Source organism: Monocercomonoides exilis, assembly GCF_001643675.1.
Source record: "Monocercomonoides exilis strain PA203 chromosome Unknown scaffold24-1337568, whole genome shotgun sequence".
NCBI classification, from domain to species: Eukaryota; Preaxostyla; order Oxymonadida; family Polymastigidae; genus Monocercomonoides; species Monocercomonoides exilis.
This window is the reverse complement of record NW_027150569.1, coordinates 444,942-472,603: the sequence shown is the minus strand read 5'-3', so window position 1 is coordinate 472,603 and position 27,662 is coordinate 444,942. Positions and strand designations below refer to the sequence as shown.

Sequence of the window (27,662 nt, the reverse complement as noted above, 5' to 3'; positions counted from 1 at the left end):
GATCAATAAATGAAATTAATATTTTATTTGAAAATTAAACAAAAGAAACTTTTCAAAAAAATTTAGACATATGTAATTGGGACAAAATATTTGACTTCAGACACTTTCATTGAAAAATTATGCATATGCGATGAACTTTTTGTGATCAGAAAATTTGAAATAAATATGTTGATTTTTTGAAATACGTTTGGTGTCACAAAACATAATGTTATTATATCAATGATGTTTGTTAACAGATATGAAAATCAAATTGTTTTTGAAATCTGGTTGAGTTTAAAAATGTTATAAGTGAAACAGTTTTTTCATGTTTTGTGCATAAAAAGCTTGAAAGTCCATATTTTCCCCCAATTGTTGATTCATAAAACAAGAAACTTTTCAAAAACTTCACTCTTCTTCAATAATAGTTTTTCTTCCATATGAATTGATTTATAATAATTAATTTGGTTATAAATTCAGTTGGGTAATTCTTTTTGAAAAGTCACAAATGTTAAATTTTAAAAAATTTCAAAAATTTTGCATTCTGTTCAAATTTCTGTTTCTTCTCGTAAATCTCCTTTAGAATGTGTGAAATCGCATAATCCTTTAATAGATTCCATATTAGTGAAGTTTGGTGTTTGCCAAGGAAAATTTGAGCAAAATATGAAATTTTTGATTTATTTGTGAATTATACATTTGCGACTTTTAAAAAAGAATCACCCACATAATTATTGCAAATCATCTGGATCTTGCAAATTATGAATAATCAAAAGGATTCTTTTATTTCAAAGCTCAAAGAAGCATTTATAATTTCTTTTTAAATTAAAAAAAATAATTCTTTCAAATCAAATAAGTCATACGCTAGAATTAAACCAATTATTTTAATATTGTGATCTGTAAATTCGAAAATCTTAGGTATACATCTGTGATATGACAAGAGAAAATTGAAAAAATGACAAAATGACTGACAAGATATTTATGATTTGTCAAAAAAGGTTATTTGTAACGATTTCACAATTTTCAATTACAAAAACAATTAATTTGAAAATCTTCATAAAATAATTCTTATTATTTTGAAAAAAATCCAATTTTTAATTTTGTGATCAAGTTCCCAATATTTATTTTAATTGACACGAAACGTCAGTTGAGGAATGTTTTTGTCACAATTTGTCATTGACAGTCACTGACGGTCACTGACAAAGAAGAAAAATCGACAAGATATTACAGATGCTATCAACAAATTATTTCCATAGTGCTTTGAAAAGTCTTTAGAAGTTTTTGCAATTTTTTATTTCATATTAATTGAAAAAAATTTTTTTTTTTTTTTTTTTTTTTTTTTTTTTTTTTGTGACAGACGAGGCTTCAAGTTATTTGTCAGGTCACAGAGGTATAATCTTAGGACTAAAACTAAGTATTTCAACATAAATCAAGATTTGATTTTTCTTGGGAAAAATTTTATTTGAAATTCCTTTTTCAAAATATCAAATGTATAGAGCTAGAATATCAAAATTATAAAGTGAAGTGAATAATTAATATTTACTTTTAAGAAAAAAAACAAACATCAAATTTTTACAAATATTGCAGTACATTTTATTTTGCTTATTTTTCCTGATAATTATTGGGGCTGTTAGGATAAGGAAGTGATTGAATTGTTGGAAATGCTTGTGTATTAGATTGTGGAGAAGGCTGAAATTGATGTTGAATTGAAGGATGCTGAACTGATTGTGACATGTGCATCTGTTGCATATGGCGCATATATTCTAACTGTCTCATTTGGTTCATTTGCCCAGGCTGTTCAGCAGATGCTAGTGTTGGTGGTGGCGGGTAAGCACGGAGTTGAGGTGGTTGCAAAGACTGTTGAGGTGTGAAAGAAAACAAGCCACTTGGCGAGTAGTTCATCCCAACTCGTGTAGGTGGTAGATAGAATGGGGGATGAGCCATTGAAGTTGGTGGAATTGTATGAGGAGTCATCCATTGTGTTGGTGGATGCGAGGAAAGAGTTGCAGAAGAATTTGAAGGCATTGTGGGAAGTGCAGAGAGAGAAGGGATTGCAGGGAGAGAGGTCATTGATGGAATAGATGTAATGGTGTTCGTGGGAAGAGTGGGAAGAGTTGAAGCAGGCTGACCAATGGCTGAAGGAAGTGATTGTGCTGATGTGGTTCTTGGAGGTGAAAGAGGTGAGGTGAAGGCAGGAAACATTGCAGATGCAGAAGTGGTTGGATTATGAAGCGAATGCGAAAGAGGAAGAGGCTTAACAGAACCTCTGTCGTTGCTTGTATTTCTCACTCCTTCTCCTTTCAAATCGCGAGGACTTCTGGTGTTCAAAAGCTTCGGCATGCCACTTCCCATCAACCTTGATTCCGCATATGAAGCGTTTGTGCTTTCAAATCGAAGTGGATCGGGCATAAGTTTTTTGTCCTTTTTGCCTGCAGCTTTTGTGTTCGATGAAGAATTGCTATAGGTGCCAACAAATGAATGAGGAGTGAGAGATGAAGTGGAAGCAGAAGAAGAGGAGGAAGAAGAAGATGATGAAGAGGAAGATGATGAATGTCGTTTTGTACCGAGGATGGATTCAGAAGGATCAAACGGTGCATAAGGATGCATTGCTGAACTTCTCTTTGGCTGAATTCGTTCAGGTGGAATTGGCTCGCTTGGCTGTTGGGCTGCTCGTTTTGATCTCGTTTGCCCCTTCTCTCCATTTGCAGTGACTGCAGACGTACCAGAAGAAGACAAGGACGTTGACGAAGAAGGCGGGAATCCAGCTTGTTTGTAGCGCAAAGGCCGCTGTGACGATGACGAATACGGCTGCTGTGTCAAAGGCAGCTCCCGCACATACCCAACAATCGCATTGACTTCGTAGCCGTTTGTGTATCCGCTTGTTGTCTGTGCTGTGGTGGGAGGTGCCAAATTGGACGGGTGGCCGTATTGGTCGAATCTCGCTACCATTTGCGAGGACTGGCCAGCTTGGTGGCTGATGATGTATCCTCCTTTCCTCACTCGGATAATCATCCCGTCTGGGTTTATGTGATACTCTGAGCGGATCAGCTTCATCTTCGGTCCTTTTTTCTTTCGCTGGAGGGAATCGTCTGTTGTCTGCATGTTCAAAGGCTTTGGTGGCTCGGAAGCAGTAACAGATGCTTCTGTATGTTCCTGCTGTGTTTGTGCCGTCTGTTGTGCAGAAATTTCTGAATCAGCATTGCCAACTTGTCCATTTCCTGTTAATTCAGAAGTTGCTTCTGTGCTTTGCTCTTTGCTTTCATCTTTTGAACTTGAAGAAGGCTCGGCAGGAACATTTGGCACTTGCTCGGAATTGCTCTCCTTTTGTGTGCTTTCTGCTTCTTTCTTTTCTTCTCCTGCTGCACTTTTTTCCTCAATAAAATTGCCATTCATATCCACCTTCATTCCTTCTTTAATGGCACATTTAACAACTCCATCGCACATAAGTAGCTGTGTCAATGAATGTATCCTTGAGAACAGCACTGGAATGTGAGGCAGGCCAGGAATGTCGTCCACAGATGGCACAATTGACGAATGATGCTTGCGTTTCACTGTCTTTCCTCCTTTCTTCCCCTTTTCGTCGGTTTTATCGGATTTTTCTTTCCCTTTCTTTCCGCCTTTTTCGTTCTCTTCATCTGTCTCTGATCCATTTCCTTCGTCTAACCCGTCCTCGGTTTCTTCTCCTTCTTTATCTTTTTCTTTTTCTTTTTCCTTCTTATCTTTCTCAGCTGTTCCATCTTTCCCTCCTATGCTGCTTATGCTTTCTCCATTCAAAATATTCCGAAGAATGCTTGCTCCGCTAAGCCCCCTCAAATATCCTTCAGTCAAAAACAGCTCTTCTTCTCCAACACGCTTCTTCTTCTTCTTCTTCCCGCTCTTCATCGCTTCAATCGCTTCTGCAAGTGTCTTTGCTGGTTTGTGATGCACTTCGTTTTCATCATCCACATCAGACTCGTCCATTCCGTCGCCCAGTTTCTTTGCCTCTCCTCCAGAAGGCTTCTTCTCTGCCTCTTGCTCTTCGTCAGAGTCCAGGTCATCTTCAATCCCGCACATCTCTTTAAGCTCTGCCATGCAGTCCAGCGGAATCCACTCGTGGAATTTAAGCGACTTGTCAATGAACATTCGATGGAACATAAAGGCGTGCTTTTGTGTTCCTCTGATAAGAGACTCATCCAAAATGTCGGTAGGCCACCACACTTGAAATCGGCCTTTGGATGCAAGAATGGGGAATGAAGTTATCTGGTTATATGAAATATTAATAAAAGGATAGAAATATTAAGAAATTTTTTATTTTTTTTTCATAAAAATTGTAATTAATTATAAAGATAAAGGTTTATAAATATATTTTGAAAAATAAAATTGGATTAATTAACAAAATAAATAAATAAATAAATAAATAAATAAATAAATAAATAAATAAATAAATAAATAAATAAATAAATAAATAAATAAATAAATAAATAAATAAATAAATAAATAAATTACTTCATTCAAACCTTATCAAGAACAGGATACACGTATTTCTTCAGGTTTCTGAGCAGTCTTCTTGACTCCAAGAACCTTCTTGCACGAAGCGGTGTAATGAAATCCCAAGGCGATGTTGATTGTTTCTGCATTCCACCCAACGCAAGATCATCGCCTGAAGAAGAAGCAGACGAAGAAGATGAGCCCAAATTCAACCCAAGCGCTGCTTCCAGCTGCTGGTCGAATGTAATCTTTGATGACTTCTTTTTCGTGGAGCGTGAAGGAGGTTTTTGTTCATCTGTTGCCATCAGAGAAGACAAGATGCCATCTTCGTCTTTGTCTTCCTTCTCGTCGTCTGCTTGTGAATTGCCAAATGGATCATCATCGTCGTCTTTGCTCTCATTCGAAGGCAAAGACGAAGAATCACTCGAAGATGGAATGAAAGCAGGAGGAGCTGCTGAAAAGTAGTTCGGTTGAGCAAACGAAATTGTCCTTTTGTTGCTGAAAGACGGGGTCAAATTCGGATTGAATGTGTTTGGCTGTCCGAAAGGTGCCTGTGAAAGAGAAGTCGATGGCATGTCTGTTTTTGGCAATCCAGTTGGTCTTTGTGGTTGGAAAGGTGCGATTGGTGCTGGCGTGAAGGGAGAGATGGGGCTGCCAGCAGACGGGAAGAAAGAGGAATTGGGTAGATATGAAGAAGCAGATGACGATGAAGCAACGTTATTGGCGCCTCTTCGTGAATTCTGCTTGGATCCATTCTTTCCGCTGTCTGCATATGAATATGCAGAGTTCTTATCAGCTCCTCCTAAAATGTTATCCTTTTTCGTTTGTGATCCTTTCTTCTTCCTCTTTGGTGCAGGGTATGTCTTGATGTGCTCTGGTGAATAATGTGTTCTTTGCCTTCTTCTTGGAGACAAGGGATATGAAGAAGTATCAGAAGAAGTTGTTGAAGCTGGAGTTGTTCCATCTGAATTTGAAGAAGAAGAAGATCCATTATTTTGTTCATCTTTCGCTTCCTCTTTTCCTTCTCCTTCCTCTTCTTCTGACTTCTTCTCGGTTGCTTCAACATTTTGGCTCTGGTCTTCATTTGTCTCATTCGCAGAAGACGTTTCTGCTCCTGTGGTTGAAGATGCAATTGGCGATTCGTTCTCTGCCTCGGCTTTATCTTCCACTTTATTTTCTCCTGTTTTTTCTGTTGATTCTTTTGATTCATTCGCTTCTTCTTTGCTTTTATCTGCTTCAGCTGATGTGTTTTCTGATGGTTTCTCTTCATTTGCCTCTTTTTCGTTTTCATTTTCATTCTCTTTCTCCTTCTTTTCATCAAATGAATCATCATCCAAAAATGACAAGTCATCATCATTGTCTGCCTCTTGCTGCTGTTCTTGATTAGCTTCATTATTCTCATTGTTCAATGACATCTCAACAGAAGGCAACAAATTGTTGCTTTGCTTTGTTGATTTTGATCTTCCTTTTCCTTTTGTTTTAGCAGCTCCTCCAACTCCAACTCCTCCTATTCCTTCCATTCCTTCCAACCCAATTTCATTGAACTTCCCGTTTTTCCCTTTGTTCTTCCATCTTCCTTTTCCTCCACCTTTTCCAGATTTGCGTGATGTTGTTTCTGATGCCTTCACAGTGAAATCTTGTGCTTTGCTCAACTCTGCTGCTATTCTTTCGTCTTCTTCTGCTACAATTCTTTCGCATTCCTTTTCAAACTGTGTGTAGAAAAGACACAATTGTTCTGGCGTCTTATGCTTGAATTTCCCTTCGATTTTGAAGCGCTCCCAGTAATCTGCTATCTCCAGCATCCGCTTCTGCTTCAAAGCTTCTCTCTCTTCTTCGCTCAAACGGGAATGCTTCTTCGTTGACTCAGATGATTCTGTTGATGAAGACGATGATGTTGATGTTGACTTCAAAATCTTCTTCTTCTTCTTCTTCTTTTTCTTGTTCATTGAAATTGCAGTAGAATCAGAAGAAGAAGAAGTTGATGATGATGATGATGATGAAGATGAAAGATTATCATTATGATTTGATTCATTTCCTTCTGCCAGAGAAGCCATCACTTTCCCTTCTTCATGTGTGAGGCATATATTCGTCAGTCCTGTTTCTTCTTCCTTTTCCATCTTGTTCTCAACGCTCATCTCATCTTGCTTTGATATATCAGAAAGCTCACTTTTAACATTCACGTTGCTTTCTTCTTCTTCTTCTTCTTTCCTTTCCTTCTCTTCTTTCACTTCTTCTTTCTTCATTGTATCTTCTGATGTTATTCCGGTTTGAGGCTTGATTTCTTCATCTGAAATGTTTGGTTTTATATCAACACTGAACATATCACTATCAAATTCTCCTCCTTTTTTAACTTCATCATTTTGAGCATCTGCTGATATTTCTGATTTTTCTTGTTCTTTCTGTTGTTCTGTGTTTTCCTTATCTTTATCTTTTTCTTTTTCTTCAGAATTTTCATTTGAATTTGTAATTTCTTCTTTCTTTTCGGAATCTTTTTCTCCTTTCTCTTCACTTTCTCTTTTTTCTTCTTCCTCTTTCTCACCTTCAGTATCGGTCACATACTCCCATTCATCTTCTGTATCCTCTTTCTCCTTTTCTTTCTCCTTCTCCTTCTCTTCCTCATCATCTGAACTCTCATCATCTGTCAGCTCTTCACTTGGAGGTAAAAAGTAGCTCAAAGCAAACGTGATAAACTGCAGCCTTTCCTTCGACGGCCACACTGCTGTCACTTTCTCCTCTTCCACATCTTCTATCTCTTCATCGTCTTCTGCTGAATCTGCATCTTTCCCTGCTCCATTTCCTCCGTCTTGCTTGCCATCTTCTCCTTCTCCTTTCTCTGCTCCACTCTTCTTCGCTTTCTTCTTTGTCCCTGTCTTCGTCTTCACCACAAACGAAAACGTGTCTGAAGCTGAGCTAATCGATGTCCCGCCGCTCCAATTGAGACCAGACGAGCTCAGAACAGCAGAAGAAGTGGGTGTGGCTGAGAAGAGAAGAGAAGAAGGAGAGTTGAAGGGAGATTTAGACTTGTCCACATCCGTCAATGATTTGTCCCCTAAAAGAGGAGATGAAGAGGTGCCGTTTGGAGTTGAAGAGGAAGATAGAAGAGATCCATTTGGAGAAGTTGAGCCTTGTGATGATGAAGATGAAGGCAGTTGAAGCATTGTCAAAAGAGAAAGTTCTGATGATGTAACGAGTGTGGCATATGGATTGATCATATTGATCTTGAACTTCGACTCCATATCCTTCATTTCATCATCTTTCCCCTTTCCGTCACCTCCATCAGCTCCTCCTTTTCCTGATTTGTCCTTCTTCGCTTTCTCCATCTTCTTCATATAAGTTGCCCTCTTCTTGTTCATCACCTTCTGCTGTGACAGCTGCTTCCTGTAAAGTGTCTCCATCTTCTGATACGTCGTCATCAACGTCTTCACTCTCATACGCAACGTGAGTGTGCTTGGCCATCCACTTTGATTCACTCCTTCTTTCTCTTCTTTCTTCCGTTCATTGTCTTTCTCTCTCTTAATCTTCTGCTGCTCATTTTTAGCTTTCTCTTTCTCTTTCTCTTCATCTGTCTTTGGCTTTCTGCCTGGTTTTTTGTGCGATGCTGACTCTTTTCCTTTGCCTCCCTTTGAAGATTTTGATCCACCAGATTTCTTCTTCTTGTCTGATGAACCGTAATCATCATCCTTATTGTCATCTGAATCATCTTCCTCATCTTTCTCAGAATCATCCTCTTGTTCTCCTTCTCCTTCTCCTTCCTCCTCCTCTTCTCCTCCCATCAATTTCACTTCCTCTTCCTCTTCATTCTCCCCTTCTCCATTTGCACCTCCATTGACATTCCCATTCTTCCCACTCCTTTTCGCTTTCTTGTCTCTATCATTCATCTCTTTCTCCAACAATTCACTATCACTTTTCCCTACTTGCTTCGCAAACAGCAGCTCTTCATCGTTTCGAATTGCATCGAAGTCGTGGAAGCCGTGTCGCCATATGCCCACAAGCAGGCATCTGTCGTGTGCAGCTGACCAATACGACGGCAAATGCACTGTCCGCACAAGAATCGACTCAATAAACGGAACTGGCTGAAGCAGTGAAGGATTATGTGAATGCGTCAGAGAAGTGAATATCCTCTTCTTTGTCTGTGTGACTGGATCTGAATTGCTGGCAGCTGCCAAAGCTGCTTTTTGCTCTTCTTTGTCCCATCTGATTTCTTCTCGAAGCTTCTCAACTTCTCCTGTCAAATCGTGTGTTATCATTCTAGTCAGCACTTTCATCTTCTCCATCGTCCTGTTAAACTCTTTCGCTTTCTTCTTAAAGAAGTCGTATCCCAAACGAAGAATACGCACATCAATGATAACAGGAGGAGTCATCAGAAGCTTCGTCCATGAAGGCATTTCTGGACAAGGTGGCATCTTTTTCAGCTCTTCTCTCAGTTTGTGCAACTGTGCAGTGACTATTGGAGTAACAACTGCTTTTTCATTAGAATGGAATTGAGAGGAAGAAGAGGAAGAGGAGGATGAAGAGGAAGAAGCTGAAGAATTCTTAGAGGAATCTTGACGTGTTCGTGAAGATGTTGCTTTCTTCTTCTTTGACTTTTTGTCTCCTTCGTCTCCTTCATCCTTTTCTTCTGCTCCTTCTTCCGCTTTCTCTTTCGACTTCGCTTCATCCTCGTTCTCATCATTTCCTCCTTTCAACTTCTTCTCCAATGCAGCGATTTGCTCAATAATCTTCTTTTCTTTTGCTTTGTGCTTATCAATCTCATCCAATGCCTTCCCCACCGTCTCCATCAGCCACAAATATCCCTCACCAAATTCCTGTGTCTCTTCCAACGAATGCTTCGGAAACACTTTTCTTTGAATGACATCATATCGCTCTCCAAATGAAAGAAGTGCATTGTGGATGCGATATGTGTCAAACCTTTCCCATTTCGAGTTGATTGGCGGGGCTGATGAATGCTGTCCTCCTCGTGACCCAACAGCTCTACCATCGTTCCATTCACCATCATCTCCGTCTCTCCATCCACCTTTCTTCTTCTTCTGTTGCTTCTGCAAGTAATGTGACGATTCTTCAAATGCTGAAGCCATCTGCCTGCCAAATGTAGTGCCATCACGATATGTTCCATCAGATGGGTCAAAGAATTTCTCTTCTTTGTTGTCTCCTCTGTTGTGATGGTGGTGATGATGATGATGATGTCTGTGCTTCTTTCCATTTTGTGCTTCATCATCGCCATTCACCGCATTCGACTCTGATACTGAAGAAGAGCCAGTTGAGGATGAAAGAGAACCTGACGATGAACCAGAAGACAAGCTGCTGGAGCCTTCAGAATCAGAAGAATAGCTGGAATATGACTCACCATCTGTGGAAGAGTAGGAAGAAGAAGAAGTTGATGAAGACGATTCTCCCTCAGCGCCTCCGGCTTTTCCTTCAATCGCTCTTTGCTGCCTCTTCTTTTCTCTTCTTTCTGCTCTTCTAAGTTCTCTCTCTTCTCTTCTCTTCCTCTTCGCCTCCAATTCTTCTGGCGTATGCCCTTTTTTCTCTTTTCTATCAAATTCTGATGCTCCCATTGTAGACAGACCCATCGATCTCATTCTCTCCTCCATCTTCTGCTTCTTCTCTGCCTGACTCATAATCTGCGATACAAGTGGATCTTTCCTTTTGGATTCAGAACCATCCCAGGAAAGCCCTGCTTTCGACATCATCTGCTTCATCTGTGTCTTGATGTTGTCATTCAGCACAATGTGCAGTTCATTCCCGCTTTGGGAGTAATCATATGATGTGCGAACAGGGGAAGGAGAAGGTGTTGGTGAAGTGATTGAGGGAGAGGGGGAGGGAGAAGGCTGAGGATGCTGTGCAGATGGCTGTAGAAGCTCTGGTTTAACTTCTCCTTCTGTCTTCTTTTCAGCGTTTTCTTTGTTCTCTTCCTCTTTTTTATCATGATGATGGTGATGGTGGTGATGATGATGATGATGCCTTCTATGCTTCCTCTTCCTCTTCTCCTCTTCATCCATTTCCCTCAATTTAGCCACCTCCTTCGCCCTTCTGTCTCTCAATCGTGGCATCATATAGATCTCATCCCCTTGTTCTGCCAATGCATGTGCCACAGGTAACAACTTCCCCCAAAACTCTGCATCATCTTCCTTTAAAAATCCTTTATCATCTTCCATCATCGCCCTCTCTGCATCTTCAAACTCGTTTCTTCTCTTCCTCCCTCTCTTCTTTCTCAGTGGCTGTCCATCTGGCCCATACTCCACATCAGAACCCGAACCTGATCCAGAACTGGAGCCAGAGCCAGAACCACCTGCACCTCCTTCGCCCATTCCGCCATTTCCTGACAATGCCATCTTCTCCTTCATCGAAAGATGGGCGTATTCGTCGTCTTCATCCATGTCTGCTCCACCGCTAAGGAACCCTTCTGTCACATCTGTTCCATCCTTCATCAGGAAAGAGGCTTTGCTGAATGTGCTGTTTTTACCTTCTCCTGTGCTGTACTTCACAACTTTGGCCTTGTTCAGGATATCATCAATAGACGACGACTCAAACTGTGCTGCTGCTGAAATCTCCTCTCTTTCTTCATCATCGTGTCCGACTCCTTCACCTTCTTCTGGTTTCAAGTCAGCAAAATCGTTATCATCTCGAAGCGTATCGTAGGCTCCTCTTTTGAGCAGTGCATCAATCTCCTTCTTCTCCAGCTCTTTCCCTCCTCCTCTCACCCCGCTCATCACTGCTCTGTCTAGCCCCAGTTTTCTTGATGCGATCTCAAACATTTGCTGCTCATAGCTGTTTCGAGTGATCAAACGATACACTGTCACATTCTTCGTCTGCCCAATACGATGACACCTTGCCTGTGCTTGGATATCGTTCTGAGGGTTCCAATCAGAGTCGAATATGATCACTGTATCAGCAGCTGTCAGGTTAATACCCAATCCGCCAGCACGTGTGCACAGTAGGAACACAAAACGCTGATCAGACGAGGTGTTGCTGTGTTCATCCTCTTTGGAAAAGCGATCGATGGCTTCTTGTCTGTCGCTGCCTCTGACTGAGCCATCAATCCTCTCAAAAGCATAGCTACGCCAACGGAGGTATCCTTCAATCAGATCCAGCACTTTCGTCATCTGAGAAAAGATAAGCACTTTGTGCCCTTCGGATTTCAACCTCGGAAGAAGCTTGTCCAAAAGCACGAATTTCCCCGAAGACATCACAAGAAGCGAGAAATAGTCGTTTTCTGTGGAGGCATCAGCTTGGCGAAGGATAGATTCTTCAGCTCCTTTGATGAGGAAAGGATGATTGCAGCATTTCCGCAGCTCCATCATCACGTTGATTAAATTAGGCACATTCTTCGTGTTGGTTGTTCCTTGTGCAAGAAACTTGAAGTTCTTTTCGTGGATGGCTTTGTAATACTGCTTCTGCAGACGTGTTAATTCTACTTCGATAATTGTCTCTTCTTTGATTGGAATTGAGTCTTCCACATCATCCTTCATCCTTCTCAGCAAAAACGGCCTCAAAACTTCGTGAAGCAAGGAAATTTTCTCTGTATGCACAGAAATATCACCGAATTGATCCATAAACTGCTGTTCAGATGGAAATTCCTTCGGCTCCAAGAAATGCAAGAGAGCAAACAACTCTGCCATGTTGTTCTGAAGAGGCGTTCCAGTCAGCAGCACAATGCGTTCTGTATGAAGCTGCTGAAGATCCTGAAACGTTCTTGAGTCCTTGCTTTTCAATCTGTGCGCTTCATCAATCACCATAATCTTCCATTGAATTGGCTCAAAGTACATCAAGTCAGCCATCACCATCTCATATGTCGTGATCAGCACTTCGAATCCAAGGCCAATCTGAGGCGTGCCAAAGGATGAGGACGAAGCTCTGCTTCTGGCTGTCCCAAATATCGCTTCATCCAAAATCGGCTTCTTCCTCTCGCGAAGGTTCCTTCTCCCCATTTCAGTCAGAGCAAGTGCAGATGAATTGGGTGAGCCATATAAACTGGCTGAATTAATGCCATTGTCAACATTGTCATCATCGTTGTCATCATACATCAACGTCCCTGTCTTTCTCTTTCTTCTTTCTCCTGCGTTGCCACTTCCACTTATGATCTCGTTTCCTTCTGCATCATATTCCACCTCATAATCACCGTTGTTTTCATAGCGATGAATCCACTCAAGTTCTCTAATCAGCTGTCTAGCTTTGGATGAGCCATGATACACAATACAGTTCAAATCAGTCCATTGCTCAAATTCTCTTTGCCATTGTTGCAAGGTGGAAAGAGGGGCAATCACAAGATATGGACCAGAGAATGGTGGGAGAGTGGAGGAAGTGGAATAGGAAGACGAAGACGAAGATGATGATGATGAAGTGTTTGAAGTCGTATTTGAGGTCGAATCAGCAGTAGATGAAGGAGAAGATGAGGTTGATGTTGATGAAGATTCTGGTTCTTTCTCCATCTGTGCAGCATCATCTTTCTCTTCTTTCTTATCAGCACTTTCAGATGAAGGCGTTGTTGTTGATGCTGGTGATGATGAAGTAGACAATGGCTCAGGTGTCTCCGAAGATGCCCCTTCATTCAACTCGGGTGATGTGATTGCAGGCAACGTGGCATTAGGCGCAACGAGCGGGAATCCCTTCACAGCCAGTCCGTTGTATGCAACAGCCAAATCGCTCTTGTTGTCTGCTGAAGAAGCATCTTCTGCTTTCTTTGTTTGTTCTTTATCTTTATCTTTGTCTTTGTCTTTATCCTTTTCCTTTTCTTTCTCTTTCTCTTTCTCCTTCTGCAATCTTGCATATTCCCCTTCCTTCCTCGCCACATGTTCAATCAGCGTAACAGCCTGCACCGTCTTTCCCAGCCCCATTTCGTCTGCCAATATCACATTCCTCTTCATCGACCAGTTGAACAGCAGCCAATTCAATCCTTGCAATTGATATGGTCTGAGTGTGTGGTTTCCTTTATACACCCTCGATTCTTTCACTCGCACTGCCTCCAGTGGAATCACTGGCTCGAGTGCTTGAAGAGAAGAAGAAGAGGATGATGATGATGATGATGATGGGGACGAAGAAGGTGTGACAGAAGGATTAGGAGACATCACAGGAGAAGCAGCGGGGGAAACAGGAGAAGGACTAATTGCACTGTCAACTCCTCCTCCTTCTCCTCCCTCTCCAACTCCACTCATCTGCTTTGACTGCCCTTCAGCACTTCCAATTGAAACATTCGAAGAATCACTTTCAAACGGATCCCCTTCATCTGAATTTCCTCTTCCTCTTCCTCTTCCACTTGCTCCTCCATTCGGTGTGGTTGACACAGCTGGTGTGACAGAAGAAGAAGGAGAAATCTCTTTCCCTTCCATCGCCCCCGCTGCAGCCGCTGCTGCTGCATTCTGATAATACGCGTGTGTGTGCCTGTACATCCGCTTCTTATGCTCCACAGGCTGCACCACACACGGCGGGGTTCTCTTTCTCTGTTTGTATTCAGCTATCTTCTGCTTGTTGTCCACATCAGATGCCCACTCCCAGGAAGCTAAGTCATACGGAAGGCCCTTCCATTTGATGAGATATTGAGTTAAGTATGTGGGTTGATAAGGAATTGAGGAATATTCTTCAGTCACATCGGAGTTGGAGTTGGTGTCAGTGTTGAGATTTTCTGGTTGTTTTGTTGTTTCATTGGGTGTTTCTTTATTGGCTTCTTTATCTTTTTCTTTTTCTTTCTCCTTCTCCTTCTCCTTCTCTCTCTTAATCCTTCTTTGCCTCACTCTCTCTTTGCTTTCCCTCTCAAATTCCAATCTATACCAATTCGGATCAATCACCTTAGATTCCATCAGAACTCTCTCAATCTCCACATAATCTGGGTTGAATGGATCCATCTCTTCTTTGTCTTCCATATCATCAATAGATTCTTCCAACACCCCTCCTCCTCCTCCTCCTTCCTCTTCATTTCCTTCTTCATTCTTCCCCCCTTTCTTCCCCTTTTGCACTTTTTTCCCACCAACAGCTGTTCCATCTTCATCCCAAAATCTCTTAGCCCTCCCCATGTTTTGTATTCTTTCCCACATCTTCTTCGTAAATGTGTTTAATTTTGTTCGCCAAAATTGCTCTGCTGAAAGCTCTTCGAATGTGATCCAGGTGCAGTGGATGTAGGAAAGATCACGCCATTTCACAAGGAATTCAAGAGAGGCGGGGGGAAGCTGTTGAATTAATATAAATAGAATAAATAGAATAAATAGAATAAATAGAATAAATAGAATAAATAGAATAAATGTATAAATAAATGCATAATATTTGAAATAAAAAATAAAAAATAAAATTATTGTTTAAATAGAAAATAACAATATTTAACATTTAAGGTGAATAAATGTACTCATCAAAAATTCAAAATCAAAAAAAATTAATAAAAATAATTTTTTTTATTCTTTCAATTTTTTTTTCCTCCACAAAAATGCATACTGATAACAAAAACGGAGTCGGGAACGAAACTTGAGGAAACTTATTTCTTTTCTGTATCAATGGATTATCAAATGCAAAAGTATGATGATGAACATGATGTGAAGAAGAAGAAGACGAAGAATTTGAAGATAAATCATAAGCAGAAGGAAGATAAGGGGTGATGGCGTATGACGGTGTGTCTGGAAGAGAGAGAACGGAAAGTGAAGGTTGTTCAGATGATTGAGATGAAGAAGAAGACGAAGACGATGAAGTGGAAGAAGAAGATGATGATGACGACGAAGAAGTTTCATTCATCGTGATAACAGTTGTGGTTGATGAAGATCCATCTTCAGAAGAAGAGGAAGAAGAAGAAATTGAAGAATCATTTTGCTCATTAGGTGAAGTGTTATTCAATGGATCAGATGAAGATGAAGGAGTTGAAGAAGGAGAGGGAGAAGAAGGAGAAGGAGAAGATGGAGAAGGAGAAGGAGAAGAAGGTGAAGGTGAAGGTGAAGGTGATGGAAGAGGAACTTTCATTCGAATAGCCAAAATCTTCTCAATCACCATGTGTGTTTCTATTGGTGTGTTGATAATTTCTTCTTCATCTAATTCTTCAAGTTCTCTTTCTTCCTGTTCTCCTTCATCATCTTCCTCTTCTTCTTCCTCCTCTTCTTCTTCTTCTTTCTTATCTTCTTCCATTTTCCCTCCTTCCTCTTTCTCTTTCTCTCTTTTCTCTTCTTTTTCCATTTCTTTCTTCTTCTTCTTCAAATCTACCAGTTTCGTTCTCAAATACACTAATTTTTCACCCGTTTCTTTCTCTTCCAGTTCTTGTTTTGCCATTTCTTTCATCTCTTTCTCTTCTTCTTTCGCTTTCTGTTTCTCTGTCTTTATCATTCCATTTTTATTCTTATTCATTTTATTCTTTTTATTGTTTTTATTTTTATTGTTTTTCTTCTTCTTCTTCTTCTTTGTCCCTTCTTCATCATTCAGCCAATCAATATCATCATCTCCATCAATCTCTTCTTCTTCATCTTCTTCTTCATATTCATCATCTTCATCTTCATCGTCTTCATCATCGCTATCTTCTTCCTCCTCCTCTTCCTCTTCATCCTCTTCTTCTTTCGCTTTCTTTGTTTTTTTATCTTTCTTTTCTTCTTCTTCTTCTTCTTTATCATTTTCTTCCTTTTCATTTTTCTCATCTTCTGTATCTTCTTCATCATTCCCTTCACCTTTTTCCTCTTCTCCTCCTTCAATCGCCTTCAATTTCTTCTCTTTCTCTTTCTCTCTTCTTTCCTTCACCTTCGCTTTAATCTCCTCCTCCATCAACCTAACCATCACCTCCAGTCTTCTTATCTGCCTCTGAATCCTCTCTTTATCCTTCTCTGTTATTTTGTCCCTGTGCATCTCAAACACATCTTCTGAGGGAATAAGAACACACCCTGCATGGAATGAAGGACGAGGGATGCTCAAAGCTAATATTGACTGCCCACTTGCAGTCATTGGGCCAGCAAAGAAGGAAATGAATGAAGCAGCTGTGAAAAGAGGAACATTATTGTTATTATTATTATTACTACTACTATTACTATTACTACTGTAAATGTAGTTGTTATTATTGAAATTGCTGTAATTGCTGGAGGAATTAGAAGGAGCGACTGCGACAAGGGCGGTGGAATCAGAGTATTGATATGGAGAGGACGACGGAACTGGGTTGTATTGCACCACTTGTCCCATCACTGGAGACTAAAATTTTTGAGTTGTTTGAAAAATTAATAATGATTATAAAAATTAAAAGTAAAATAATTATTAATATTGTTATTATAATGTGAAAGCAATAAAATAAAAAATAAAATTATTTTTCATTTTTTAAAAAAAAAGAAATAAATAAATAAAATAAAATAAAAAAATAATCACAAAATAAATTAAAAATAATATGAATAATATCAAATATCAGATAAATAACAAACCAGACTTCTTCCTCTGCCCCTTCCACGTCCTCTTCCTTTGCCTCTGCCTCTTCCTTTCCCTCGTCCTCTTCCTCTTCCTTCACCATATCCATTATCTTGCGCTTTCTTATATTTCTTGCTTCCATATTCAAAATCATCATCTTCATCATTTCCTTCAAAGTCATCATCTTCATCAGGTTCATCATCTTCATCATCTCCAAAGTCGATATCTTCATCATATTCTCCAATAGCTTTCTTCTTTTTCCCTGTTCCATTTTCTCCATCTTTGCCTTCACCATTTCCTTCTAATAACTCTTTCTCCTTTTGTGCCTGCCCTCTTGTAACCCTCATAGACCGTGAAAATTCATATCCTCCGCGTGAATATCCATAATCATCCTCTTCATCATCATCGATGAAATCTTGATCATACCCATTCCTTTTTCTATTCGTCAATTTTTTGCCTGCTCCACGTCCAACGCCGGTTGCTTTTCCTTTCTTTTTGTTTGCTTTTGCTCCGCGTCTTGGTGCTCTTTCTTCCATATCTGTAAACGCTGCATCTAAATCTTCTCCGCTCACTTCATCTGCATAAATCCCCCAATTCCTCTTTCCAGATGTTGCACGAAGATTAAGCTGCATTCTTCGTGCAGCTGATTCAGATAATTCTTGTGGTATTGCTTCCATTCCTGCATCAGCTGCTGTCTGAAGATCCTTCTGAGCAGGGAAATTTTCAAAATCTGAATTTGCACCTCTATAAGATCTTGAAATTCCTCGTCCTCTTTGAACCATATTACTATCAATCATTCCAACCTGTAGTCTTGGATCTATTACAGAGTTAACTTTTGGTTTTCCTATCGCTGTAGCTTGAAGAGGAGATGAAGTTGCACTATATTTTAAATCATTTCCTTCTTCAGTTTTGTCATCGTGCTTTGATACGGGTTGAGGAAATGGCATTCGTAATGACGGATGGAGTTGAGCAATAGGAGCCATGATCGGTTGTGGAATCATTAGATTTAGCTTAAAGGATGAATTAGCTGGAGTTGAAATGGATGATCCAGGCATCATTGAAAGTTGTAGACCCATTTGTGGCCCAACTATTTACAAATTAAATCGAAAGAAAAATGATCAAACAAAATAAAAATGAAACATGATCAAATAAATGAAAACAGAAATTGAATTACAAATTCTTAGAAATTATGTTTGAAGGTAAACCTATTGGAAAGGGCTGTGTAGGTTGTTTGCTTGTTGGTGGGAATGGAATCCGATATCCCGTCGGAGTTGGACCAGGGAAGAAAGACATCCAACAAATTTGATCTTTGATCAAAATCCATAAATTCAAAAAGTCAACCATTATACAAAATAATTCAATAATTATTTATTTGGGAACGGAATAAAAGTCTCAAATATTTGATTAATTTTAATTTTTTTAATATATTAAAAGCATGAGTGATTGTATTCTCTTCGATAGTCAATTAATACACTCAAGTTTGAAATATTTTCGAATTGTTAATGTTACCAATCTGCATTTTAAATAGAACAGCTTTTGATTTCGTGTGGAATCATTTCGCAAAGAGAAAAGAAATATGGTGTCCTTGTTTCCCAAAGGCAATCGAATGGTTCTTTTGTTCTTGAGCACACAATCATTGTATGAAATTGGTTTTTCTTCATACAATAAAGTTTTTTTCGAATTTAGTTAAATTCAATACCAATGCACGTATCCTGGAGCGATACTAAATTTGGAGTTATTTTTGCGATATCCACAAAGGATAACAGAATAATGATTTTTGTTGAGAAAACGTCTGATCCTTCTCATCCTTCGGAATACCAACTTTTTAAAGAAGCAACCATAAAAAATTGCAATCAGTTTGTGATATTTATGAAATGTTAAATAAATTATCGAAAATTTTAAGAGTTGTAGGATTATGTTTTGCTCCATCTCATTGTGGCTTTCTTCTTGCTGCCATATCCGTAGCATCAAAAAGCAATTGCAGTTTTTCTTCTCCCTGTGCTGAAACGCCTTGCGGATTTTTTACAGTGATTTGTGGGCCATCTGAATTTCGTTCTTCTCTTTGCCTGCCACCAGATGTGGCAAAGGAGGGTATTGAAAGAGAATTGCACACTCAAAGATTTGAGTTGCCAACACCATTGTGTATTGATGAAGAGTGCGTGCATTCTTTGAATGAATCAGATAACTGGACTGTTTTGGTATGAAAGGTGCTTTTTGAGAAAATATGATTTTGTAACAACATTTTTATTAACTTCTAAATTATGAAATGACAAAAATGAATCATTTTTAATTAATATTTATGTAATTATTTGTAATTGCAATAAATTTTTACATGTTTTTTTTTTTAATGTTTATATTTCTGATAGACTCTTCCATTGATGCATACACCACGCTGCATCAGCGTTGAGCGATCGATTGAAGCATTTCATTTGTCGAATAATATTTCTTCTCCATTTCACTCTCCTCTGTTTGGTATTGGATGCGATGACGGAACTTTTCTTGTTTGTTTATTTTTTAAATTTTTTGAATTTTTTTTTTCTATCTTTTTTTCTTTCTTTTTTCTTTCTTTTTTCTTTCTTTTTTCTTTCTTTTTTCTTTCTTTTTTCTTTCTTTTTTCTTTCTTTTTTCTTTCTTTATTTCTTTATTTCTTTATTTCTTTCTTTATTTATTTATTTATTTATTTATTTATTTATTTATTTATTTATTTATTTCGATCTTTCTTTCTTTCTTTCTTTCTTTCTTTCTTTCCATATGAATGCTTCATAATTTATTGCCTTTTATTTCATTCTCCCATGTCAAGCTTTTGGGATACGAAGATTCACTTCACTCATTTTCTGTCATCGATTCTGTGAAACCCTGGTCTCTTTTATCTCAATCTTTATCTGCTTCATCGGCATCATCATCATCATCATCTTCTTCTTCTTCTTCTTCTTCTTCTTCTTCTTCTTCTTCTTCTTCTTCTTCTTCTTCTTCTTCTTTAACACATTCATTTCCCATCACATCGATAGATTTTGCTCCGATTTTATCAAAAGAATCTTTTTCGTATGCATTCAAAACAATCATAATTTTTTTTGAGATTTATGAAATGACATATGTTTTGTTGATCATTTTTTCTTTTATCTTTCGAATTTTTATTTCTTTTTTTGCATTTTTATCTTTTTTTCTTTTTTCTTTTTTCTTTTTTCTTTTTTCTTTTTTCTTTTTTCTTTTTTCTTATTTCTTCTTTTATTTTATTTTATTTCCTGTTTTATTTAAGAAACGAGCGAATGGTTGCTGTATCATCTTCAGAAACATCTGATGTGTTGATATTGCATATAACAAAAGTTGAAAAGGAAAAATTATCTTCTTCTTCTTCTTCTACTTCTTCTTCTTCTTCTTCTTCCTTTGATTCAACAGCTCTTTCATCTCAATCTCAATCTGAAAACATTTCGACTCTTTATTCATCATCATTTTCTTCTTCTTCTTCTTCTTCCTCTTCCTCTTCCTCTTCCTCTTCTCTTTCTCTTTCTTCTTCTTCCTCTTCTTCTCCACTTAATCCCAAACCTTCTCCTTCTTCCTTTTTCCCTTCTTCAATTTCAATCAATCCCACTTCATTGCATTCTCAGAATAGTTCTGTCTCTTCTTCTGTTGATGACACAAGTCATTTGATGTCATTTTCTTTGGTTGAAGTGATACAAACTGCGAAAGGAAATAAAGTATGATTATGAAAAACGTGATGAATTTTCTTTTTCTTCTTTTCTTTTTTTTCTTTTTCTTTTTTCTTTTTTTCTTTTTCTTTTTTCATTCTTGTTTTATGTGTTTGCTACTCAAATATTAAAATATAAACAAAAAACAATGTTATTTGGTTCGTGAAATGTTTTCTTTTATTTATTTATTTATTTATACATTTATGATTATTTTTATTATCTTTTTCCCCAATCCTTTTCATTTGCAATTAGATTGCTTCTATCCAATTTAATCCCCTTGCCTCAATGATAGCGGTTGTATTTATTGACAAAACAGTAAGCGTCTATGAAATGACGCCGGCACTTCATCAAGATAAAAAAGATAATTTTCACATCGTAAAAACTTTATCTTTCAATTCGAAAGAGACTTGAGCTGTTCTTATTCTGTTTGTTTGTTTGTTTGTTTGTTTGTTTGTTTGTTTTTAAAAGAAAGTTTTAAAGATTTTGCAAAATGAAGAACGCATCAATTCAAATTCCAAAAATCTGAAAAATGCTATGTTTTTTTATTCATTTGTACCAAACTGATAATAAAATGAAATGAAAAAGATTTAAAGGAAAGAAAGAAATATTTTCAGCTTAAAAAAATGGATGAATTATAATTTCAGTATTGATATCAAAAAAATTAAAACACTTATTTTTCGAGCAAAAAAGTGATTTTCATTTTTTAACCTTCCAAGCATTCAATTGATTTTATTCGTTGATTTTTTTTTTCTAATCGATGAGAAAAAATAATTATTATAATTACAAAATGAAATAAAAATAGATATCAAAAAATGTGAAAAATTAAAAGCTTTTTTGTGATAGAAAAGATAAAAGAGATTTTATTCATCTTTTTTCAAATTACACCTATCACATTCTAAAATTTGAAAATAGACTTCATAATATATTTTCACATTTTTAAATAGGTTTCCCATGTTTTTCATTTTGTTTGAATTAATTTTGATGAACATTTCTATTTTGGTTTTTTTCTGGATTTCCCCATAAACTTTTTTTAATTTTAAATGAAGTCATCATCTATTGTGAAGAAGGTTGAAAATGTAAAAATAACTGCAGGAGTTTGCTTTATTTCAATAATGCATTTATTTTATGTTGGAGTTTTGCTGGATTGTTTAAATTTTTTTTTTTCAATTGTGTTTTCTTTTTTCCATAAACATTTTTTCTTTTGAATGATGAACAAATGAAAAATCTTAATAAGAAATATAAGACAAATGAGGAGAAAAGTCACTGTTTGCCTTTTCACAATTAATGTTTTTGTTTTTTTGATTTTTAACAAATATTTTCAAAGTAATTGATCGGTTGGGGGAACTGACGAACAAATTGACGTTTGCACGCTTTCCCAATTGAAATTGCTTAAATTTTCTAACAGTGGAACAGCATTGACTAAGCAACAGAATTTACTCGAAAGTTCAAATGAAATTCTAGACATCATTGTGAAATACAAAGGGAAAATGGAAGTGGTTCCTGCAAGTATTTTGCACTCTCTGATAGAAACAGGAAGCAACATTTTTAATTCCACAAATAGTGAAAAAGAAGTGATAATATTTGGATCCATTTTGGAAATTATTTTTAATCCAGAATCATTTTCTGATTGCTTTCGCACTTTGGAACCAAAAAAAGTTGCGACCAGCGGTCTAGAGAGATGTGTGTTTCATTATGGAGACAATTCTAAAAGGGTTACTGGAGCTTCGCATTATACAACTTCACCTTTGTTTCATAAAGTTATTAAGGACAGAATGTTAATTCCTGCAATTGTTAATCAAATTAACGCAGCTGAAAGCGATGAAACATATTCGATTTTAGGAAAATTGCTTTTTCATATTGTTAGAATTGCAGAAAAAAACGAATGTAAGCAAATTGCTGATCAGGGTCTTTCAGACGGAATTCAGACGATTTTGTGCCGATGTAATTCGATTGAAGGACTTCATTATGCACTCGGTGCAATAAAACATTTTAATTTGTTATGCATGCGATTATCTGGAAATGCCTCCTTTTTTGTTAATCAGAAAATGAAGATCGAATATATAATGTCTATAATTCTTGAGATTGTGCTTGGACAACGAAAAAGAGGAGTTTCTTTTGAAAAATGCACAAAAAATAGAGAAGAATTTATGAGAAACTGCAGATTTCTTGGCGAAGATGAGATGATCGTAAAGTATTTTCCTTATGATGATGATTGTACCACAATTGTTGAAAAGCAAAAGCAGAGCGAAGATGAAATGAATTCTCATGAAATGCTCAAAGACAAAAAAGGAAATAGAACAATGAATTCTAAGCTGAAGCAAAAAGCACAACAGTTAGTGAAGTCAAATGAAAATGAAAAATTTGAAAGTTTTGAAGATGACGGATTTGACAAATCATCATGTTCTGCTTCTGTTTCAACACCGGCCATTGAGCAAAACTCTGGCATGAACAATGAAGAAGGAAAATTCAATCTCCCAATTTCAATTCGTCTTTATGCTGCTCGTGTTTATTGTTCGTTAGGGAATTGTGTTATGTTGTGTGGGTTTCCAAAGAGGATGATGGCATTGCTCTCTGAAGGACTAGAGATGCCTAAAGGAGCAGAGGAAGAATATCTTTCCCAGAAGAAAAAAGAGCTTAAAGACGAAGTGCTGACAATCAAAGAAGATTGTGCACAAGCATCTGTGAAAGGGAAGGGAAAAAGAAAAGGCGCATTTTCGTCTTCAAACAAGAATAAAATTGAAAAGGCAGAAAAAGAGAAGCGGAATGATGAAAATGAAAATGTCAACAAATATGATGCTGATTCTGTTGTTATTGCAAATATTGAAAGCTATTATTCTTGCAGGAGAAGCATTCCTTTAACACCCTGTGATTTCAGTGATGAAATGAAACGAGTTCAAAAAGTGCTTTTATTGACATCAAATTACTTAGATGAGTATTGTATGCTTTGTTGAACATATTCATTTCTCCTCTTTCATGATGATATTCTAATGATGAAAAATAACCCCTTTTAATTTGCCGAGACAATTTCATGATTTTGTTAATTTTTTTTTATCTGAATTTATTTCTTTTCTTATTGAAACTGGTTTTTTCCTTTCTCTAAAAGATAAGACGAAGGCTGGCTTCTACTTCCAGCCAGTACCAGATCAATCAGTGATAACATTGATGGAACGCTTAACCCGTCTTATGAAGTTTGCATTTTTATTTTTCTGAATATTTGAAGTTTTGAAATTATTATTCAAATATGGCCAAACGCTTTAATCATTTATTTCTGAAATTTTGTAATTAGTTTTCCATTGAAACGTTTTTGCACATTGGCTGGCAGCTGCATTGAAACGTTATACACTGTGATGTCAGACTCCATGCTGTTTCGTTATTTGCCTTCCATTGAAGATCAGATCATGGCTGATCTACCTTTGATAGAGAAGGAGATGGCAGAAGCAAAATTGAGGGATAAATTGCAACCGAGTAATTCATCAGAGTTATCATATGATTCAAGAGAAGAAGAGTTTGAGTTAAATAAAATGTGCATAACATTTCCAAATGATCTTTGCATGTCTGCCTTTGAACCCCAGTTTGAAAATTGCTTAACTGGATCTGATTACGATTTAGCGCTGAAAGACTACGACGATGCTTTGTTTCAAAGGACTCTGAAATCTGCTTTAATCGCTTATAGCTCGGTCTTCGGTCTTCAGGCGTCTTTTTGTAAACCACAAAACTGTTGCAACAAAAATCAATTGGTTTATCCGCACCATTATTCTTTGAATGCCTATAGACTTAACTTCAATCTGAGTTGCATTACATCTGCAATTGTTTCAGACAAGAAAAATGCAGAAAAAATTGTTGTTCGAACTTTTTTTGAATTTATTATGCGCAAACTAACTAATCGCTTTGGATTGTGCTCTCCAATAATTTTCAACGTTTCTCAAAATGAGATCTATTTTCCTTCTTCTTTGGAGTTGATCCCAATTGTGATTACGATAATTATGATTTCTGTTTTGTTGAATGTTTCGAAAGAACTTCCGTTTGCTTTTGAGAAAGGATATATGTGTGCACTTTTGGATTGGATGGCGGAGCAGGCGCATTGTTCTCCAGAATTGCTTTCATGCGGAGTTCGTCGTGTTTTCGAAAATTCTCTAATCTACGCACAGTCATCGAGCTCTATTTTCTTAAAGTCGATTGAGCCATTTAATAAAAAAATAATAGATTTGAGAAATGTTCCAGGGTTAACTTCAATACAACCAATCCTCAGATGTTTATCAGATCAGAAAGATAATTCTTTATTTGGTAAAAAAGTTTGCATTCCACGAATTGATTCAACATATTTGGGGAATGAATTTGTCAGATTTGATGCAGTGGATTTATCTGATGATACAGAAAAAGTTAAGAAGCGAAGTGAATCAAGAATGCGACTTTTCCGCAAGATGGTAGATGATTTGGAAGAATCTGGAATACTTGATTTTGTGGAAACATTCACGCAAAATGTTAATATTGATTATCTGTGGCTATTGAAAGAAAGAATTTCAACAAAAAATGAAATTTTCGATTTGAATCGACGCATTTTTGTAATTGACAGCTTCAGAAAAAATCCTTTTCTTAGATTTTTATAGCATTTTCCAAATATGCTTTGAAGTATCTTTCAACAATCATTATAGAAAAACTGGGAAAGTCTTCATTTTGCATTGTTTTTATATTTTTAATTTATTTGATGTTTATTTTTGAGGGATTGTTTTCAAATGAATGAATGAATTTATGTATGTATGCTGTTTATATATGTATGCAGGGGTTAAGCTCTTTTTTTAGGAAAGCAACAAATACTTCAGCCTGTTCCTTTTCAATGGTTTAATTATTTAAACACAACACCAAAAATAATTCAATTAAAAAAGATTGTAATCAAATTTGTTGATCAACATGGGTTATGTTTTTAAACGTCATATTTATTTATTCGATATGGGTGATTATTTTTGAAATCATAACTTTTTTCGGGGTGTTCTTTTTTTAAGGGTTGTTTGTCAATGAGAAGAGATTTTCTCAGCAATGTGTGTCTTTATCACAAATGTTTTGCAAACAAATATTTTTGCTCAAGTGAAGATGTTGATGCTTCTTAAAGTCCATCTCATTTTTCAGTGTTCATTGTTTAACATTCAAAAGAAAATTTCGAACCGAAATTTTTTAAAGAATTAATATGATTACAAAAATAATCACCCATATTTTCGTTTTTTGAAAGATACAATTTTATTTGTTTAAAAAAATAAATACTGAAAAGTGAAGGCTTCATTAGCAAATATTTTATTCATTCACCCAAATCTTTTGTGGGCTTTCAGAGCAATTTTTATTCAGTTTGATTTTTTTTATAAATTGACAGTTTGTGCAAAAAATACAGGATAAGATCGATTTCTCAATAATCGCAAGGGGAATAATTCTGATAATTTTCTACAAAATTCACCTCATTAATACAAACTCAATTGATATACAAATCTTTCAAAACAGCTTCATTTGTGCTCAGAGAAAACTATTTCGAAAATTTCGGGGAAACTCAAAATCCTATTTCTCCAAAATTTCAATCATGAAATTTTTCTGAACACAAATGAAGCTGCTTTGAAAGTTTTGGATATCAAATGAGTTCGTATTAATGAGGTGAATTTTGTAGAAAATTATCAGAATTATTCCCCTTGCGATTTTTGAGAAATCGATCTCATCCGGTTTTTTTTGCACAAACTGTACCAGCCGAAAATAAAAATATTTGGAAAAAACGATCCAACCAAAAAAGTTATTATTTTGAATTTGTTAGTCAAAGGTTTTTTTTTCCCACACATGAATAAAAAGCAAAAAAATGTAATACTGAGATGCCATTAATGCATAAGACATGTTACAACTTTTTGAACAAATTCGAAATTGATTGAATAGTCATTTATCCAAATAGAGACTTTCGTTTGACTTTTTTCAAACTTTATTAAAAAACTTGAATTGAGCAGTTATGAGCCAATTTCTAGCAAATTTCCCATTTAAAGTTAGTGTTTATATCGTTGGACACTTTCAATAACTATGGACAGTTGCATTTTCGCAACAACTGTTGATGGTTGCTTTTTGACAATTAACCCAATTATTCCCTCATTGAATGTGAACTAATACGAATCGTTTTTTTCATTTGCACATCATAATCATATTTTTTTAAAAAGTTTTTTTCTATTTTCGGAGAAATTCGGAGAAATAAGATACTCCGAAAATTGAAAATTATTTTTTCTTCGTTCTTTGAAGAAAATTGTTTCATTTCTGTATGACTTATAAGTTCATATTCATTGAGGGAATAATTGAGTTAATTGTCAAAAAGCAACCATCAACAGTTGTTGCGAAAATGCAACTGTCCATAGTTATTGAAAGTGTCCACCATTAAAAACATAAACAATTTCCAAATTTATTAAAATGAGAAAAAAACTATTCATTATTAATATATTTATTTTCTTTTAAATATTTCAAAAAATACTATCAGCTTACAGTTGTTTTTGAGAAAGATGAGACAAAGAAAATAAAAGGAAAAAATTAAGAATATTTTCAACATGGGTGATTATTTTTGAAGTCATATTTTTTCTTTCAGAATTTTCGGTTTGAATATTTCACATTAATATCAACAAATGAACACCGAAAACGAATAAGGCCGGTTTGTAACATCTTCATCTAATTTCAGCTTAGACATTGGATTTTGCAACATGTTTGATGAATTTTGCATTTGAGAACAAATTCTCTTCATTTTGACAAACAGTTTTTGAAAAATAGACATCCCGAAAAATGTTATGATTTCAAAAATTGTCACACACATAAAAGAGTGTTTATGAAAGTTTTCTGAAAAACAAAAAGCCTTTTTAAAAACAAATTTTGAATTCTTCGATTTCTCTGAAAGATACCTTTTGCCAGCATGTTCACACTCATATGCATTTTAAGAAAACACTTACGAGAAAAAAATAACAATTTTATTTTTCGATAAATCAAATTTTTCACACATGTTTCTATTGTCTGGAAGATAAAGTTCATGGCAATGCTCGAATAATTATTATGCTATTTCCAATAATTGGTTTTTAACCATTTTTCATGTTATTACAAACCAACTTTGTCAGGAAACATTTTTGTTTTGATCAAAAAATAATTCTTTTGTTTCAAATTTTTCTTCATTTATTTATCTAATTAACACTTGATAGG

The 27,662-nt window shown here is 36.4% G+C and overlaps 3 protein-coding genes across 3 annotated transcripts; 2 read left to right on the top strand and 1 right to left on the bottom strand.

Moving 5' to 3' along the window:
* Positions 1-1,390: 1,390 nt before the first annotated feature.
* MONOS_6836 (putative chromodomain-helicase-DNA-binding protein 9) lies at positions 1,391-18,129 on the bottom strand (the record flags this gene model as incomplete). Its single annotated transcript, XM_067877103.1, has 5 exons — positions 1,391-4,212; positions 4,470-14,600; positions 14,860-16,578; positions 16,803-17,872; positions 17,991-18,129. The coding sequence occupies 5 exons, from the start codon at positions 18,127-18,129 to the stop codon at positions 1,576-1,578; spliced, it is 15,696 nt and encodes a 5,231-aa protein (XP_067726856.1). The 3' UTR covers positions 1,391-1,575.
* A 2-nt stretch (positions 18,130-18,131) lies between these two features.
* On the top strand, positions 18,132-21,008 carry MONOS_6837 (uncharacterized protein). Its single transcript, XM_067877104.1, has 8 exons — positions 18,132-18,263; positions 18,314-18,423; positions 18,472-18,641; positions 18,689-18,983; positions 19,152-19,286; positions 19,586-19,827; positions 20,042-20,480; positions 20,764-21,008. Exons 1-8 carry the CDS (start codon positions 18,221-18,223, stop codon positions 20,788-20,790), a joined length of 1,461 nt encoding a protein of 486 aa, XP_067726855.1. The 5' UTR covers positions 18,132-18,220; the 3' UTR covers positions 20,791-21,008.
* Positions 21,009-21,492: 484 nt separating this feature from the next.
* Positions 21,493-25,229, top strand: MONOS_6838 (uncharacterized protein). Its single transcript, XM_067877105.1, has 6 exons — positions 21,493-21,565; positions 21,706-21,736; positions 21,796-21,832; positions 21,877-23,408; positions 23,575-23,659; positions 23,758-25,229. The coding sequence occupies exons 1-6, from the start codon at positions 21,512-21,514 to the stop codon at positions 25,076-25,078; spliced, it is 3,060 nt and encodes a 1,019-aa protein (XP_067726854.1). The 5' UTR covers positions 21,493-21,511; the 3' UTR covers positions 25,079-25,229.
* The last annotated feature ends 2,433 nt before the right edge of the window (positions 25,230-27,662 follow it).

Bases quoted from the DNA above. Each gene is read 5' to 3' on its own strand.
- MONOS_6838 (XM_067877105.1), top strand. From the start codon at position 21,512: ATGAAGTCATCATCTATTGTGAAGAAGGTTGAAAATGTAAAAATAACT. The intron at 21,566-21,705 runs GTTTGCTTTATT...AATCTTAATAAG, and splicing joins ATGTAAAAATAACTGCAGGA to AAATATAAGACAAATGAGGA. The intron at 23,660-23,757 runs GTTTGCATTTTT...TTTTGTAATTAG, and splicing joins CGCTTAACCCGTCTTATGAA to TTTTCCATTGAAACGTTTTT.
- MONOS_6837 (XM_067877104.1), top strand. From the start codon at position 18,221: ATGAGTGATTGTATTCTCTTCGATAGTCAATTAATACACTCAA. The intron at 18,424-18,471 runs GTATGAAATTGG...TTTCGAATTTAG, and splicing joins TTCTTGAGCACACAATCATT to TTAAATTCAATACCAATGCA. The intron at 18,642-18,688 runs GTTTGTGATATT...GAAAATTTTAAG, and splicing joins ACCATAAAAAATTGCAATCA to AGTTGTAGGATTATGTTTTG.